Genomic DNA, 15,807 nt, shown 5'->3' with positions numbered 1-15,807 from the left:
GTTGAGGTAATCTAAAACATATAAATATATAATACTGAACAAACTGTCAAATTTGGAATAGAAGAGAGCATCTCATGATTAAATCTGTGTTGGTAATTTGCGGGTTTTGTGTTCTTTTGTACTTCTCATATTTGCTATTTTCTAGTTGAAAATAGTTTAATGACTGATAGAGAATTTTAAATGCCCCCTTACTTTAGCAATTTTTTTATAAGTGATCATGACATGGAAGAAAATTTCTGAAGTAATTTATCAATTATAAGCATCATATCCATATATTGCTCTTTTGACAAGTCCCTCTCAACCCACTGCACTTTGTAGACAAAATGCGACTCAAGAAGGAAGGAGCATTAATAGAAGGGGTTTTCATCAGAGTGTGAATAAACTTATTCTTTATGCAAATTTGTGGGCCTCCAACTTGAAGGCCGTTATACTCCAGAACACTTTAACTGTGGATTTGATGTAAGGTGGTACTAGTTCTAAATGCAGATTCCCAAATCCCTTTTTTTTTTTAAGTTTCACTCTGCTTTGATGCACTGGAAGGTTTTTTTTACCTCATTTGGATGAAGATGCGTCTATCCAAATGGAGTAATTCAAAGAAGGAGTGGTAGCTAGCATGCCAATTTATAATTTCTTTGGTACTCTGCCAGTTTTGTCTTTTTTTTAAATGCTGTAATATTTAAGGCTTTTTGCTCCATGACTGTTAGTCTTTATGAAGACTTCACTTGCAACAGTTGTGTCAGCCTGGATAGACAGAGGCTTGTGGATGAGAGTTGAGGGCATGTTTCTTTGCCCAAGACTTCTATTCATTTAACTTCCTACAGTCATAAGATCCATTTTATCTGACCATGTCTTGTTGCCATATAAAAGATTACGGAGCGGCGAGAGAACACAGCAACAAGACACTCTCTTGCTTGGTGCAGGAAAGAGCAAGAAAGAGCAATTTATTGAAGGAAGCCATTGCTTTAAATAAGGCAGTTTGTGCAAAACAAAATACAGACAGATCATTGGTCAGAGAAGGAGACACCTCTTCTCCCTGGCTTTCCCATGGACCTTGCAGGTGTTTATCTCATGATTCTTTCTCTTGTTTACAGTAGACAAAGAGCTTCTAGCTTGGGAAAAATCCTAGCTGAGGCTGACAAAGTTTCATGGCCTGAGAAAAATACTTAGAACTTGAGAAAAAGGCTTATCTAAAATGTGCCTAGGTCTTCAGCAGTGTCCACAATGTGTTATTTCCTAAACCTTTAAAGACAGAACAAAGGGGACCTTTCAGATTATTCTTCTTTCCATCTAAGACCAGGCCAGCAAGGCAGCTTCTGTTATATAGTTTTGAATGTCAGGCCCATAGCTGTCATTTGGGTTGCCTCAGGCATCCTCAGCTGAAATTGTAAGGCAGCTAATTGATTGCAAAAAGAGACAGCTTCAATAGTCTGTGATGGATTCCCATGCCCAGAGGTAGCATTATACTGTATCTCAAAGGACATGCCCAACTTTTTGAAGTTTTCCTCAAAATTATACTGTGGGAAAGCATGGATCCAATGCTTTCATAGTCATCCTTTTACTGATCCTTCCTAACTCATGTAAAACCTTACTAAGGAGAGGCTGCTTCCTCTTCAGCTTTGCAGACTCATCCAGTTTTGGGTATTTCTTGCAATAGTTCAAGATTTTTGGCACCATGCCCATCAGTAAAATAGTAGTGCATTCTGAAATTTTTAGATTTGGTTATTCAATTGTCAGTGCAAGTTGGGGTTTTTTCTCCTGTGAAATAACTACAGTTTTAGGAGTATTTTAGTGCATAATGCAGTGAGACAGGCTATGGCAGATGAAGCCATGTGATAGTTACTGGGGGAAACAGTTTTCTGCCTCACAAATAATGTGGTGTTCCTCAAACAGTTTTGTACTTCTAATCTGTGCTGTCTGTACTTCACCTAAGTTGGTTTATGGTGATATAGTCTTTATACTGGGGATGAAATTGAAAAGTGATTTCAGCCTTTTTTCTCACCTATATAATGTTAAAAAAAAAAAAGAATAACTATTCTTTTAGTACTTATTGTCTCCAAGGAGATACTGAAACATTGAATTTATACTTGTAAACTTTTGTTACCTGCTTTCTCAATGGAATTAGTTTCCTCAATTCTAGGCATCTTGGACTATCTGATCATTGCCTACCTTGTGAGGGCTGCTGAGTTGCTGTTGACTGAATTGAGAGGAGATAGGACAGGACCTGAAACTATTGATAGCCAATCTTTTTTGTTGAATGCAGGTGCCTGTTAGAGATCATGGATTTTTGTAGTGCTTCACAGTTGATGCCATCTCATTTGCATGTGCAATTTTACCTCTCAAATACCTTACCTAGAATAAAAGCTCCTAGAGATGGGGGCATATACATAAACCTATATGCCATCTTAATGGTTTGCATGTAATACCTTTCTTCTTTCTCTTGCAGCTAACAGCTCAATAGACTAACCCTGAAATTGCATGAGTTGCTGTGCTATTCTTGATGAGTGTTTTAGTTATTTTATTTTCAATTTCTATACAGCTGATATGATCCCTGAATTTATTTTAAAGATGGAATTTAATATTAAAGCTAAAGCTCCAGTTTTCCCAAGTTATTGTTTTGCCATTCTGTCTCTTGGTGCTTGAATTCTAGTACATCTGGATAGTGGTTCCCCCAGCCATGTACTTACTGTCTATTGTTCAATGATACTTATAAGCATTTTTTTGTTTCCTTTGGAGAAAAGGATAGCTCTGTACATGCTCCCTTGCTAGATTTATGGAGGTAGTTAGAGAAAAAAACTGCTGCTTGCTTTGCAGATTTTCTGTGTTGTGGTCATATCTAGGCTTCCTTGAACTAGTAAAAGTCTATTATAGCCAGAAAATATGAGATTCTTACATTCCATAAGAAAATCCAACTTTTAAAACTTGTTTCTTTTTCATTTCTTTCAAAAAATACAAGTTATGTTTCCTTTTCTATCAGTGTAATATGTATGTATGACTGTTTTTTTCCCATGAACTGGAGGGATGTGAGGTAGAAGCATACACTGAGAGCTGTCTCTTCCTTTTTGACTTTTGTATCTAATTCTATTCTATCCAAATAGACATCTTGGGAGACTGTAGGGGGAAAGAAGAAAAACCTTGGAAAAGAAGGTTTGGAAAACAAAGAGAACAGAGAGAAACGAGGGGACAAAGAAATGATCCGTGGATGGGGAAGTTCCAACAGACGGGGAAGAGGAGGCTGCCGTGGCCGAGAGTGTATGTATAGGGGTTCATTTTCAAAGATTCAGACACTTTTTTTGCAGCTGAAACTGATTAAGAGCAAATGCTTAATGGAGTAAAGTCTGTTCGAACTATAGATCAGCACTGAAGGGATCATAATCTGTTTATGCAAAAGGTATGCTCGATCTCTCTGTGACTTGGTTTTGGCATGGTCTGTGTTTATTCAGAGACACTTAATTTAAATTTCTGTCCTTTTTTGATTAATTGATCTTGTACAAATTGCTGTATTTTTTTAAGTTTTAGAATTGATTCTGTAAAACTTCTTGAGAACCAAGTATGTTGCTGCACAGCTGATACACTTTTTTTTCTTTTAATGAAAAAATTATCCAGCTTTGATTACATCTCCTTTTATGAGTGGGAGAACCTGAAGATGTTCTCATCTTTTTATAAAGGGGAATGAAAAGACTGGGATCATTATTACTCTCTAGCATATGTTACTCATAAGCCAACCAAAGGTGAGTTTCTACAACACAGAAAGTTCTTTGTGGATTGAAATATTTAAAATTTTTCTACAGCTTATACAGGTGCAAAAATACATTGTACAAAAGCAAACTGATGTTTCCAAGTTAGGTAGCATCACATTAGATTGCCATTGGATGCACATTGCTTTTTCCACTTTAAGTTTTATCAGCAGTATCAAAGCTATATAAATTGCCTGAAGGTGCCATAAGCACTGATAGATGAGCAGAGAAACACCAATGAAAAAAATTTGTTTAGCTTTTGACTTAAAAGCAGGAAAAAATGTATAATATTAGCCAATCATTTTAATTATTGTAATATCTTCAAATATTGTGAATTTTTGTAAAATAATGTCAAAGTTAGGAAAAAATAGTAATTAAACTTGTAGCTATGCATAGAAAAATTGAAATCAGATCCATCAAAATGAAAGTGAAAGGCAAAATTTTGACAGATCCAGATGCGGCTTGTCTCTTTTTGGAAACTGGAATTAAAGATTTTTTTCAAGTTGCTTCCAAATCTTGATATCTCCTCCCAGTGCAAGCATTACTGGTTTTGTTGCTGCCATCAGGAAAAGTGCAGTACAATATCTCGACAGTGTTTTAAGTGGTCAGTCTTTTATATATATTTTTTTCTCCTTCCTTCAATGAGCCAGCCATCTTTTAGAGTACTTCCTCAGGAGTTTTCTGTGAAATAGTTAAGGTGCAGTGCTTAGTGCTTTTCTAATGCCTTACCTTCACCTGGTTGTTATCCTGCTGGTTTAAATACAGAGGAAAGTTGTTTTAAGTTTCCCTGGTTGTACAGTGTCCTGGTTTGAAAGGACAGGTATCTGCCAGTAAAGGCAGAAGTTTTCCTTTGAAATAGAGACTTTAATTCCACTCCCCCCAAGTATTATAATTGTTTGAATCAAGGACTCTGAGGCAGAGATAAGGGGGTGGGAATAACAGCTCTTTTACTAATATATCTAACTGTACAAGCAGAAAACAACAGCACTTGTTAAAATTACCAACAAAACAGAACAGAACAGATAACTCGGTTCCAGTCCTTTCTCAAGCTGCAGGCACACTCTGTCTGTGCTCGGTCCCGGTGCTGCAGCTGGAACAAAGCCCGGAGCTGCCGAGGGTAGGAGGGGGCGGCAGCGGCCACGCCGGTCTCGGGTGGGAACGGGCTGGAGCGGCGGCTCCTCGCTCACCGTGTGTGTCCGGGTGATCAGCTGTGTCCGCAGAGGCAGGAGGCTGGAACGGGGCAGATGCAGGGCAGGTGATCACAGAGGGTCTGGCTCTCCTGTGTTCCACAGCGGGGGCTGCAGATGGGGCGTCCTGCTCCGAGCTCGCCGGAAACACGAGTCCCCTCCGGAAGCACGAGAGGCCCCTCCGGGAGCTACTCCCACCCACCCCTTTTGTCTGGACTCATCAGAGATCCTGGGTGTAACCTGGCCAGCTCCATTGGCGTGATAATGGGAAAAATTCTTTAAATTGACACAGTAATAGAAAAACACTCAACCCCCAACATACAGGTATAAGGACAGTATGGACAGACAAAGGAGTTGATGTTCTTGGTTGTCCCTTGTTCTTTCACTGTTGCCACACAGTCTATTATTGAGGAAGCATAGTATGAGGCAGGTTTATTTCCTACCTCGTTAAAGAGGTGAGGCCATAATTAATAGTATAGGCTGCAAAACACCGCCTTTCTCCCCTCCCCCAAAACCCCAACCCGACAGAAGTGTGTCTGCTGAAGGGCATTTTCCTCTTAGATATTTTGCTTCCTAATGGCCGAGTGCAAAGTAAACATAACTTGCTTGTAGCTAGGCTGCCGAAAAAGAGGGGTGACTGACATCTGTTAACAAGCCCACTTTAAAACCTTGCCTTTTTTTTGAGTTTTAGGTTAAGCAGATGGCTATACTGTCTCATGAGTGAGTCTCTTAAGCTATCCTCTCTCCACAGTCAGAGCTGAAGAGAATGGAGTGGACAGCAATCAAGGAGAAAGGCCTTCAGACCGTGGGAAACATAGCCGTGGGAGAGGTGAGATGGTAGTATTGGTGAAGAACTCGCACCAATTATTTCATATCCTGAAATTGAACTCTCCCATTTATTTCTTTACACACTTCTTTTTAAGCACTTGTTGGTTATCCTTTGATTCCATAAGCATTTAATCCACCTTTAATTTAGGTATATTCCTCTCCCTTTTCCCTTGTTATGTCTTGGTCTCAGAACAATTTAAAAGAATTGACACCAATTACTTCTATACTAATTTCCTGTGTATCAGGCTTGTGTGCTCTGGCTATGGAGAGCTGTTTTCCCAGATTGACTCATGACAACCTTTTGAGAGTGGGAGTATGCTGGGCTCTTCAGGATGTACCTTGGCAGCAGGAGAGCACAAGATTCCATCTGTATGGCTCTCAGGGAAGGATTTGATGTGTACTAGTGTTGTTTCTTTGGGGCAGATCTGGTTGTCAGGCTTGCCTTCCGTTTTTGGTAGCCAATCAGAGAAAGTACAAGCCACCTTAGAGGTGTTTTGGTAAGAGAAGGAATTCAGCATAGAGGACTTGATGAGAAGAACTGTGAAAAAAGAATACTGCAGAGTCTTAGGTACAACAGTCTTATCCTGTAGAAGAGATAGGAAAGGTGTTGATAATGGATTTGATGTGGAATCAAGGGATGTGTAGTTGGTTTGATTTTCATGGGTTGAAGTGGAAAGAGGCTTGTTTCTTCTAAGAGCAGGAGGAGTGGAAATTAGTAACTTCGGTACAGTGCAGATTGTGTGAGGAAGTGGATATTAAATTACTAAAATTGAGAAAGTGCATAGCAGAGGTAATGTACTTAAGTAATGTCTGATTGGCAAAAAATTCTGCCTTAAAAAAGCTCTCTTCTTTGGAATATTCAGTAATGAAGCATTCAAAGACAGGCACATCCAACATCATTGTCTCCAGATCTGCATCTTGAAGGAATGGAAACACGCAAAGACACGTAGGTTTCAAAGGATGGCAAAAATGACTCAGTTGTACCTGTGAATCAGCAAATACCAAATGGTGTGTGTAGAGGTAGCCTTGCAGGGGAGGTTGTGGTATAGTTCACAGCTACAGTTTTTGGTATGTTAGCCCTGTTAATAGATGGAATGTAAGTATTTCAGTTAATTGTTTTATAAAATAATCCTTTATACTCAAACTATAAATATAAAGGTAGAAGTTTTTAAAATTTTTGGGTGAAACTTAAAGGTTAACTTGGAACACAGTCTGTTTTTTCTTTGCAACCTTATGAACAATACACTGCTTTTGTTGTCAAGACTGTAGCTCTCTAGATGCATATCGTGTCTTAATCCAAAACACTGATGTATCTGACTGAAGAAATAGGAACAACTTCAACCAATTTTCATTCACTGGCTTAGTGTATAAAGTATTACTGTATCTCTCTACCAAGTATTTTTGACTGTGCATTCACATGTGAGAAAAGTATCTTTATGAAATGTTTTCAACTGTCTGGGATAAACTGGTTGACTTCAGTATTACTATATTACAAATGTGTGTATTCTGTGGCAGGAAATACCTAGTTAAATTTTAATACAAACCTCTTGTGGTTTTTGGCCAGGACAATTATTCTTTCACAGTAGCCATGAGGGAGAAGAGCCTGGAGCCATCTGGTCATGCCTAGGTTGTTTTTCTGTACTACTCACATCACTGCCAGGGGATGGAAATAAGGGATTCTCACTTCTGGGGTGTGGGGGGGGGGGGGGGGGGGGCATGGTTTATGGTTGGGAAGAAAAAGATGGCACATGAAGTGTCCCCCCACCATTTTCTTCATCATCTTGGGTGTTACGCAATGTGGGGATTTTTTGGTTTTTTTTGCATGCAAATCACCCTCTTTTTGTACACATTTGTTAGTAGTATTGTTGCTGTTACTGTTCATTTTCTTATCACATTGTTTTTTTCCAGTAAATATTTTTATCTCAACCTGTAATTTCTGACATTCTTATCTCCCACTGAATGGGAGGAGCGGGGGGGGGGGGGGGGGGGGAGATAATGGGACACACTCTAAATAAAGGAGTGCTGCTCTTAAACCAGCTTTTAATTGGCACCCAGTGTGAGGCATGAAGGGTTGAGATAACAGACCTGCCCAGAGTTGGTGGGAAGCAATTCTGATCTAAGAATTTGTAGTATTATGTATGGAGCCATCGTGTGCAATGTTGCTTGGTCTGTTCACATGGTTGTGGCACCTAACCCCGTAAGTGTTTCTGTATATGCACTATGTGCCCATCACAGTGCTCTTTTTCAGAGCAGGGATAGGGATCAGGATTGCTTTGTTGCTGTATTGTGTGATATCAGTTTATGATATGATAACATCAAGGGCAATGAGGGTCATTAGGGATGTCTTCAGTCCTGCTCTCCTGCCATGGCCTTGGGTGCTACCTCTGAAAATTCATTAATAATCTTACCCAGCCTGTGGGGGAAACAGGGAAGGATGATTTTCCCCAGCTTTTTACCCCCTTTTCCTCCTTCAGGCCTGTTACATCAGCTTTTGAGAATTTTGAATTTCCTTTGGATGTTAAGGAAAGCCTCTTCTTGTTGCTAAGTCTGCCAGTCTCCTCAGTGCAGTCTGCACCATGTTCAGAATCAAGAAAGAGATATCTAGGGAGGTTATTCAGAGATCTGCCACAAGGGTGGATGGATAGTCATGAGTGGCATGGAATGTGGGAGAAAATATGCCAGTTTTGGGGGAAATTCTCTGCTCCAGTTGTTTGGAAATTCACTCCTGAACAAGTATAGGACCCTGTTAAAGTGACAGAATATTTGCAAGGACAATGCTGTGACTGATCCACAGAGGAGCAACTTGTTGCAGTGTGCTTTATCCTGGCTACTATTTATTGGACACTGCTCGTCACTACACAGCACCCTCAGGGGGAGGAGGAGGAAAGCAGAGCAATTGACACTGTTGCCACTCAAACTACAGTTGAACCAGAGGAACAACCCATGCTGGTAGCAGTCATATCTATACAGAAAAAGAAGTCCAAGAGCAAATAATTTTGCTTAGTGAGGGTTGAAGACAAAGCAGGACCCTCAGAACAGGAGGAAGAGGCAGGGCCAGAGATAATCACCTGATCCCTATCCCTGGGTGAGCTACGAGATATGTGAAAAGATTTCAGCTGCCACTTGGGTGAGCCCATGGTGACCTGGCTGCTCTGATTCTGGGGTATGGTGGCCCATGATATGAAACTAGATGGTAGCCAAGCAACTGGGATCCCTGTATCAGGATGTGTGCATTGACCAGAAAATTAGGAAGAAGACAGAAACTCTCAGCCTCTAGAGGTGACTCCCGTCAAGAGTGAGGGAAAGATATTCTCTCAAAAATGTTCTAATCGTGCACTCAAGCAGGTGAAATGCCATGGAGCAAGGTATCCAGTACCTGAGAGAATTAGCTGTACTGGAGGTACTCTATGGGGAGTCAAATAATGAACAGTCTCCTATAGATCCTGATGAGATCCAGTGTACACAATACATGTGGCAGAAGTGCCTATGGAGTACGCTCTCATCATATGCCAACTCACTGGCAGTGATGTCAAGGAAAGGAGAATGAACAGTGCTTCAGGTGACTACCTGACTCTGGCAATAGACACTGTCAAGAAAATAGCAGCTATGTCCCCACCAACCAGCAAGAAGGAAACACAAGTTTTCCTAGGCACTGTGGGTTTTTGGAGGATGCATATTCCAGATTACAGTCAGATTGTAAACCCTCTCCATCATGTGTGATGGAAAAAAATAGTTTCAAGTGGGGTTGTCTTGGTTTAAAAGACAGGTGTCTACTAAGCAAGGCAAGAACCTCCCATGGAATGGAAAATTTGACCCCCTTCCCTCCAAATTATTATAACTTTAAAATTATGGAGTTTTCTGGCAAAGATATGGGAAAAGGAATAGCAGTTCTTTACTAGAATATATATATAAAGACAAACAAACAACAACAACAAGCAAAAAAACCTAGAAAGCCAATAGCACCCTTCTCTCGGCTGTCAAGCACTTTCCCCTTTGATGTAGTCATGGTCACAGCTGGCAGGGGTGCTGTTGGCTCCTGGCCAGGCAGGGCCGGTGCAATGATCCCCCTGTGGCTGCAGAGGGCGCTGTGACGCGAGCACAGCAGCCTCTTTCCACATGGTTAATGGCGGCTCAGACAGAGGGAGAGAAAAGGGGCTCCTGTTGCAAACTCATGGGGGAGCAGCCAGTCTCAGTATTACTATGGGTGGCAAAATGGACTGTAGCAGGAACCTCAGAGCATTAGGCTGGAGCAGCATAGGTGAACACACCTGGGGTGGCAAACAAAGTGTAGCAAAACCCCAAAATTGCAGCAGAAAACAGTGAGTCTGGGCAGTGGCAGCCAGGGTCCCGAAAGCAGCTGCTGCAAACAGCGGGAAGATGCTCCCTCTGGAGAGGGGGAGGGGATCGGGGTCCCAGGTTTCCCTTGAGGCACCCAAGTAGATGGTGAAGGTCCCTCCCCATGAGGTCAGGTGTTGAAAAGGTCCCAGTTCAATGACTGCTCTTGCGAGCAAAGGCTCACCCACAGCAAGGAGAAGCAGTGAAGGACGAAACTCCGCAGTGGCAACGAATCCTCAGGGCAGCAAGTCTGGCACCAAAGCCACTGACCATCCCCCCACCGATCCCGAGAGCAAGCGAGGGCTGAGCCCAGTACCTGATCCCCAGCCAAGATTCTCGGTATCTCTGCACTTCCCAAGAGAAAATCCCCCAGCTACCAAGCTCAATTCCCAGATAAGAGACTGCAGTCAACTGCACCCCTCCCCCCTCCAGGCCACATCTTTAGTCTCTTAAGTATTGTTGTTCTCATCTCTTGGCAACAAGTGGGAGAAAAAATTCCCTGAGAGAACGGAGTTTTACTTTTTTTTTTTTCCTAAGCTCCAACAGGGGTCCTGAACAAGAACAAACTTTTGAATAAAGTAAACAGGCCAGTCAGGCCAGGACAGGATGTGAAAAATGTGCTCTACACCACAGTGGAGGAGAATGGTCCTTTCTGGAGCCTCTAGCAATAAGTACCTGGGGAGACCCAAGGACAACCCCTGGGATTCTGGAGTCAGGGATACATAGGATCCAAGACCTTTTACTCCCCAACTGAAAAAAGATATACTGGCAGCTTATGAAGGGGTTCAAGCTGAAGCATAGCTCCTCCTGACACCCCAGCTGCCTGTGCTGGGCTGAATGTTCAATGGGAAAATCACTTTCACAAATTATGCCACTGATTTTACGTGGAGTAAGTGGGTTATGTTGATCACACAGCAAGCTCAAAATCCCAGTCACTCAGGGATCTTGGAAGTCATCACAAATTGACCTGCAGGTGAGAATTTCGGATTAATTTCTGAGGAGGAAGAGGAAAAGGTAATGTGCTGTGGAGGCCCCACCATATAGTCAGCTACCAGAAAATGAAAAGCAATACGGTCTCTTTCTTGACGGTGTTATAGATAATAAAGAGATTCAGCCAAATTGAGTATAATCATAATAAGCGATAATTTATTTCATGACTGGGATACAGTTCACGACAGCCACAATCGCAAAGGACAATGCCGAGCCCGGGATCGGCGCTGGGTGAACACGCTATGATCCGAACTCTATCACTCCAGGTCCCCCAATGTTCACAAAACCGCCTTGGTCAGCCCAGTTTTTATGCAGTTTTTCCCAGCCCAGAGCAGAGGTCTTTGTCTTCTTTCCTCGTTACACATATTCATGTACTTTCCTTTCTCTGTGTTGGGCTGGACAAAACCATATTCTGGGAGACGATGAATTCTGATGAAGGCAGGTCTTGGTTTACGGGAAGCTGGCAATGAGATGTATCTTTTCCCGATGGCTCTGGTTATCTTAATCGTGGGTGCTTGTCTGGCACTCATTGTTAGGATGTTCCCTGGACAGTTTCCAAGAGAGCCATCTCCATTTTGGCTACGTCTATTTACTTGTTAATCTGGGCTGTCCTGCTTTTGTTTGCTGTCACAATGCTGTGATGAAGCAATCTGTGTCCTTTTGTCCGTGGTTCTCTTTTTGTTTTCTGAGTTTTTATTATTTTACTCATACAAACTTTACTTATTCTACATTAATTTACTAACTTAAACGAATTACATTATATCATATATTACATTGGTTTCTGCCGTACCATAGGGATACATCAAACATAGAAAGCTGACTTATGGATTCATACATGGTGAGTTGCAGAAGCTATTGAGGACCAAGGTGTATCAAGTCATGTTGCAGAGCTGAAAGCCATCCAGTTGACTTTGGATATCGCTGAAAGAGAAATGGCCAGTGTTCCACCTGCCCACTGGCTTGTAGATGGTAGAAAATGCTTTGTGTGGGTGTCTGGACCAATGGAAAAAGACCAATTGGCAGCGCAGAGGGAAAGCCATCTTGCCAGATGACAGCACACCAGCCTTTCTCCCCTGGAAGTCATCTAGGACAGATAGAACCCACACTCATGGACTAAATGAACTCAACAGACATCTTGGAGGGATGGCCATTGCCAATGGAAATGATATGTATGCTTCTGTATATTTTTATATATACACATGTATATATTTGGAAGGTATAATATCTGGACATGAGCTAGATGGTATAGAACAAGGGGTGGATAATGTCTTGTCTTTTTGGCCAGAACAGAGTGAATTTTTCTGCAGTAGTTGTGAGGGCATGGATCCTGGTATATCTCCCACTGGAGGGGAGAGGGAAGTGAGCATGGTGGTGGTCGTGAAGTACCAAATCAGGGGGCGCCGCTCTTAAACCATGACAAAACCTGTGAAATCTGCAAAGAGTTGTATAAAGCTGTGTAATTTATTTCTCAGTATTTCAGGGATGGCTGACCTTTCTTTGGATTTTCATAGAAATTGTCTTGGGGTGATTTTATGATGACATTTTATTCCCTAATCCTCTCCTCTATGCCCAGAAATGTCTGCAGTAACTTTAAGATGAACCAGGGGTGAGGCTGGAGCCTGGGAGCCCTGGACACAATCTCTGTTCAATCTCTCTCTCTCTGGTGGTCTGTGACTACACAGATTTTGACTTCATTGCCTTTTGCTGGATTAATTTTCTCCAACTTAGGCAAGAAGCTTCTGGGTTTTTAAGGGTTTTTTTACCTTCCTCTGGCCTGAAGGCTTTTCACCAGCAAATCCTTTTGACAACTTTTTTTTTTTTCTCTGGCCCAGGAAGCCTGCAAGGTAGCCACAGTCAGTCTGAACCCTGGGAAAGACTGAGTCAGAAAAAGAAGGGACATACAAATTCACCAGTTTTGCCTATTGTGAGGAGGAAAATGATTGCCAGAGGATCAACAGGTTTCCCATCTGCTCTGCTCGAGGCTGCTAAGTGAACTCCTCTTCCCCTTCCCGGAGACAAAAGGGACCAGTTGCCATTTTGTTTTCCAGGCCATGCAGTCAGCCTGTATATTTTTCTTCCCTGGGCATTTGAGAGTTTTGGTTTTTGTTCTGCTGTGTGTGGGTGGACGGTAAGTTTCTGGGAGTTCATATCTAGCATTTATTCAGTCCTTTTCTGTGCCTTGAGGGCATTCTCTCCCCCCGCAATCCTTTTTTTTTTTTTTTTTTTTTTTTTTGTTAATGATCAATTCTTCTTTTTTTTTTCCCTTTCACCCACTGGTATCAATTTCTCTCATTGGCAGAAGAAAAGGAGGTTATTGAAGCACTTTCCCTTTTAGAGGAAACAGTCCTTCCATAGTATTCTACCAAAAGTTGTCTACAAAACCATGACGAAATAATAAAAATCTGTCATTTCATCTGGTAGTCTTTTCTCTTATGCAGAATTAGGTGCTTCAGCTGCAAGTAAATAGGTGGCTGGTAATCACTACAGAACCCTTTTTTAGAAATGTTTCATGCAGAGCATGTGTATATAGGCATCTAGGCATTGAATAAAAAAATAAGGATCAGCTAATATCTTTGCAATGCATTGTCTCTATTTTAAGCTACCTACTGAGACTGGAGTTTTCTTACTGACTGCTTTATAGGGGAAGATTTTCGGGGCCATTGTGTTACTTCTTTACTGCATAACAATATAATTTTAAGAAATGATATGCACTGAAAATAGCAGAAATGGGATTGACACTGTGGTGAAAATATGATGTTCATTAAGGGGGGAAAACCCTGATACTCAGTATTTCAGCCTCTGTGCTATAGGTGCTAGCCTTTTTAGGAGACTGCTTGATGGACTCCCCTGGGAGGCAGTCCTGATGGGCAAAGGAATCTGAGAAGGTTGTACATTCTTCAAGAAGGAATTCTTAAAGGTTCAGGAGCATGCTGTCCCACGTGCTGATAAATGAGATGCTGGGGAAGACTATGGGCCTGGCTTAACAGAGAGCTGTGGCTGGAAGCTGGGGGGAAAAAAAGAGTTAATCATTCTTGGAAAAAGGGGCAGGTCACTTGTGAGGACTACAATGATGTAATAATATTGTGCAGGGAGAAAATTAGAAGGGCCAAAGACTTAATATGGCTGCTACCATACAAGACAATAAAAATGTTTCTGTATCAGCAGCAAAAAGAGAGATAAGGAGAATATCCTTAATTAGGTGTGTGAGAAAGCATAGTGACAAAGGATGAGGAAAGGCTGAGGTACTCAATGCCTTCTTTGCTTCAGTCTTCTATAACAAGACTGGTTTGTTCTCTGGGTGCCCAGCCCCCTGAGCTGGAAGATGGAGACAGGTAGCAGAATGAAGCCCCCACAATCCAAGGGGAAATGGACAATGACCTGCTTACACCACTTAGACACACACTAGTCCTTGGGGCTGGATGGGCTCCACCCAAGGGTACTGAGGGAGCTGACAGAAGTGCTCACCAAACTACTTTCAATCATTTATCACCAGTCCTGGGTTGCCATCTACAGGAAGGGTTTGGATGTATTATCTGGGGAACTACAGGCCTGTCAGCCTGACCTTGGTGCCAGGGAAGGTTATGGAACAGATTATCTTGAGCACCATCATGTGGCACCTACAGGACAACCAGAGGATCAGCCCCAGTCAGCATGAGGTTTAGGAAAGGCAGGTCCTGTTTTGTCATCCTGACCTCCCATGACAGGGTCCCCTGCCTGGTAGATGAGGCAAAGGCTGTGGGTGTTGTCTGCCTGGAGTTTAGTAAAGCCTTATACTGTCTCCCACAACATTCTGGAGACACTGGTTGTTCATGGCTTGGCCAGTTGCACTGTTAGCTGGGTAGAAAACTGGCTGGATGGCTGAGCTCAGAGAGTGGCAGGGAACAGAGTTAAATCCAGCTAGAGGCCATTCACTAGTGCTGTTCCCCAGGGCTCAGTGTTTCGGCCAGTCCTGTTTAATATCTTTATCCATGATTGGTTGAGAGGATAGAGTGTACCCTCAGTAAGTCTGCAGATGACACCAAGTTGGTGTTGATCTGCTGGAGGATCTAAAGGCTTTACAGAGGTATCAGGGCAAGTTGGATCAATGGGCCAAGGCCAAGCGTATGAAGTTCAACAAGGCAAAGTGCTGGTTACTGCACTTGGGTCACACCAACCCCCTGCAGCACTGCAGGCTTTGAGTAGAGTGGTTGGAAAGCTGCCCAGCAAAAAAGGACCTGGGGATTCTGGTTAACAGCTGGCTGAACATGAGCCCAGGTGGCCCAGAAGGCTAATGTCATCTTGGCCTGTATCAGCATTAGTGTGGCCAGCAGGACCAGGGCAGTGATCATTCCCCTGTACTGGGCACTGGTGAGGCCACACCTCGAATCCTGTGTTGAATTTTTGGCCCCTCACTACAAGCAAGTGGAAGTGTTCAAAAGGCATGTGGATGTGGCACTTGGGGGTATTATGTTGGTGCTGGGTCAACAGTTGAACTTTATCTTGGACGTCTTTTCCAACCTTAATTATTGTGATTCTAAAAATGGCTACTAGAGTACATGCATTATATTATGAAACTGATTTAATGCTTCTAGCTTTATGATAACCAATAAGACAAAATTATTTTAATTGTAATATATATATAAGTAATATCAAGATATTATACTATATTGAATATAATGTCAGTGTTTGATTTGGCAATATGGAATACCTAGAATATGAATTTTCTATACTTAACCTCCTTATCTCTTTGTAAG

The 15,807-nt window shown here is 42.1% G+C and overlaps 1 protein-coding gene across 5 annotated transcripts in view; it reads left to right on the top strand.

Annotated features, from left to right (window-relative positions):
* LOC306814073 (ubiquitin-associated protein 2-like) overlaps positions 1-15,807 on the top strand; it is a 185,728-nt gene that overhangs the window by 42,363 nt on the left and 127,558 nt on the right. For all 5 annotated transcript variants that reach the window (XM_079329786.1, XM_079329783.1, XM_079329785.1 and 2 more), the window contains 2 exons: positions 3,096-3,249; positions 5,673-5,750. In XM_079329786.1, coding sequence (XP_079185912.1) covers positions 3,096-3,249; positions 5,673-5,750 — 232 coding nt within the window. The remainder of the gene's footprint in view (positions 1-3,095; positions 3,250-5,672; positions 5,751-15,807) is intronic.

Source organism: Erithacus rubecula, assembly GCF_903797595.1.
Source record: "Erithacus rubecula genome assembly, contig: SUPER_W_unloc_1, whole genome shotgun sequence".
Classification (NCBI taxonomy): Eukaryota; Metazoa; Chordata; class Aves; order Passeriformes; family Muscicapidae; genus Erithacus; species Erithacus rubecula.
Note: the sequence above shows the minus strand (reverse complement) of the source record. Positions and strands in the feature narration are given on the sequence as shown.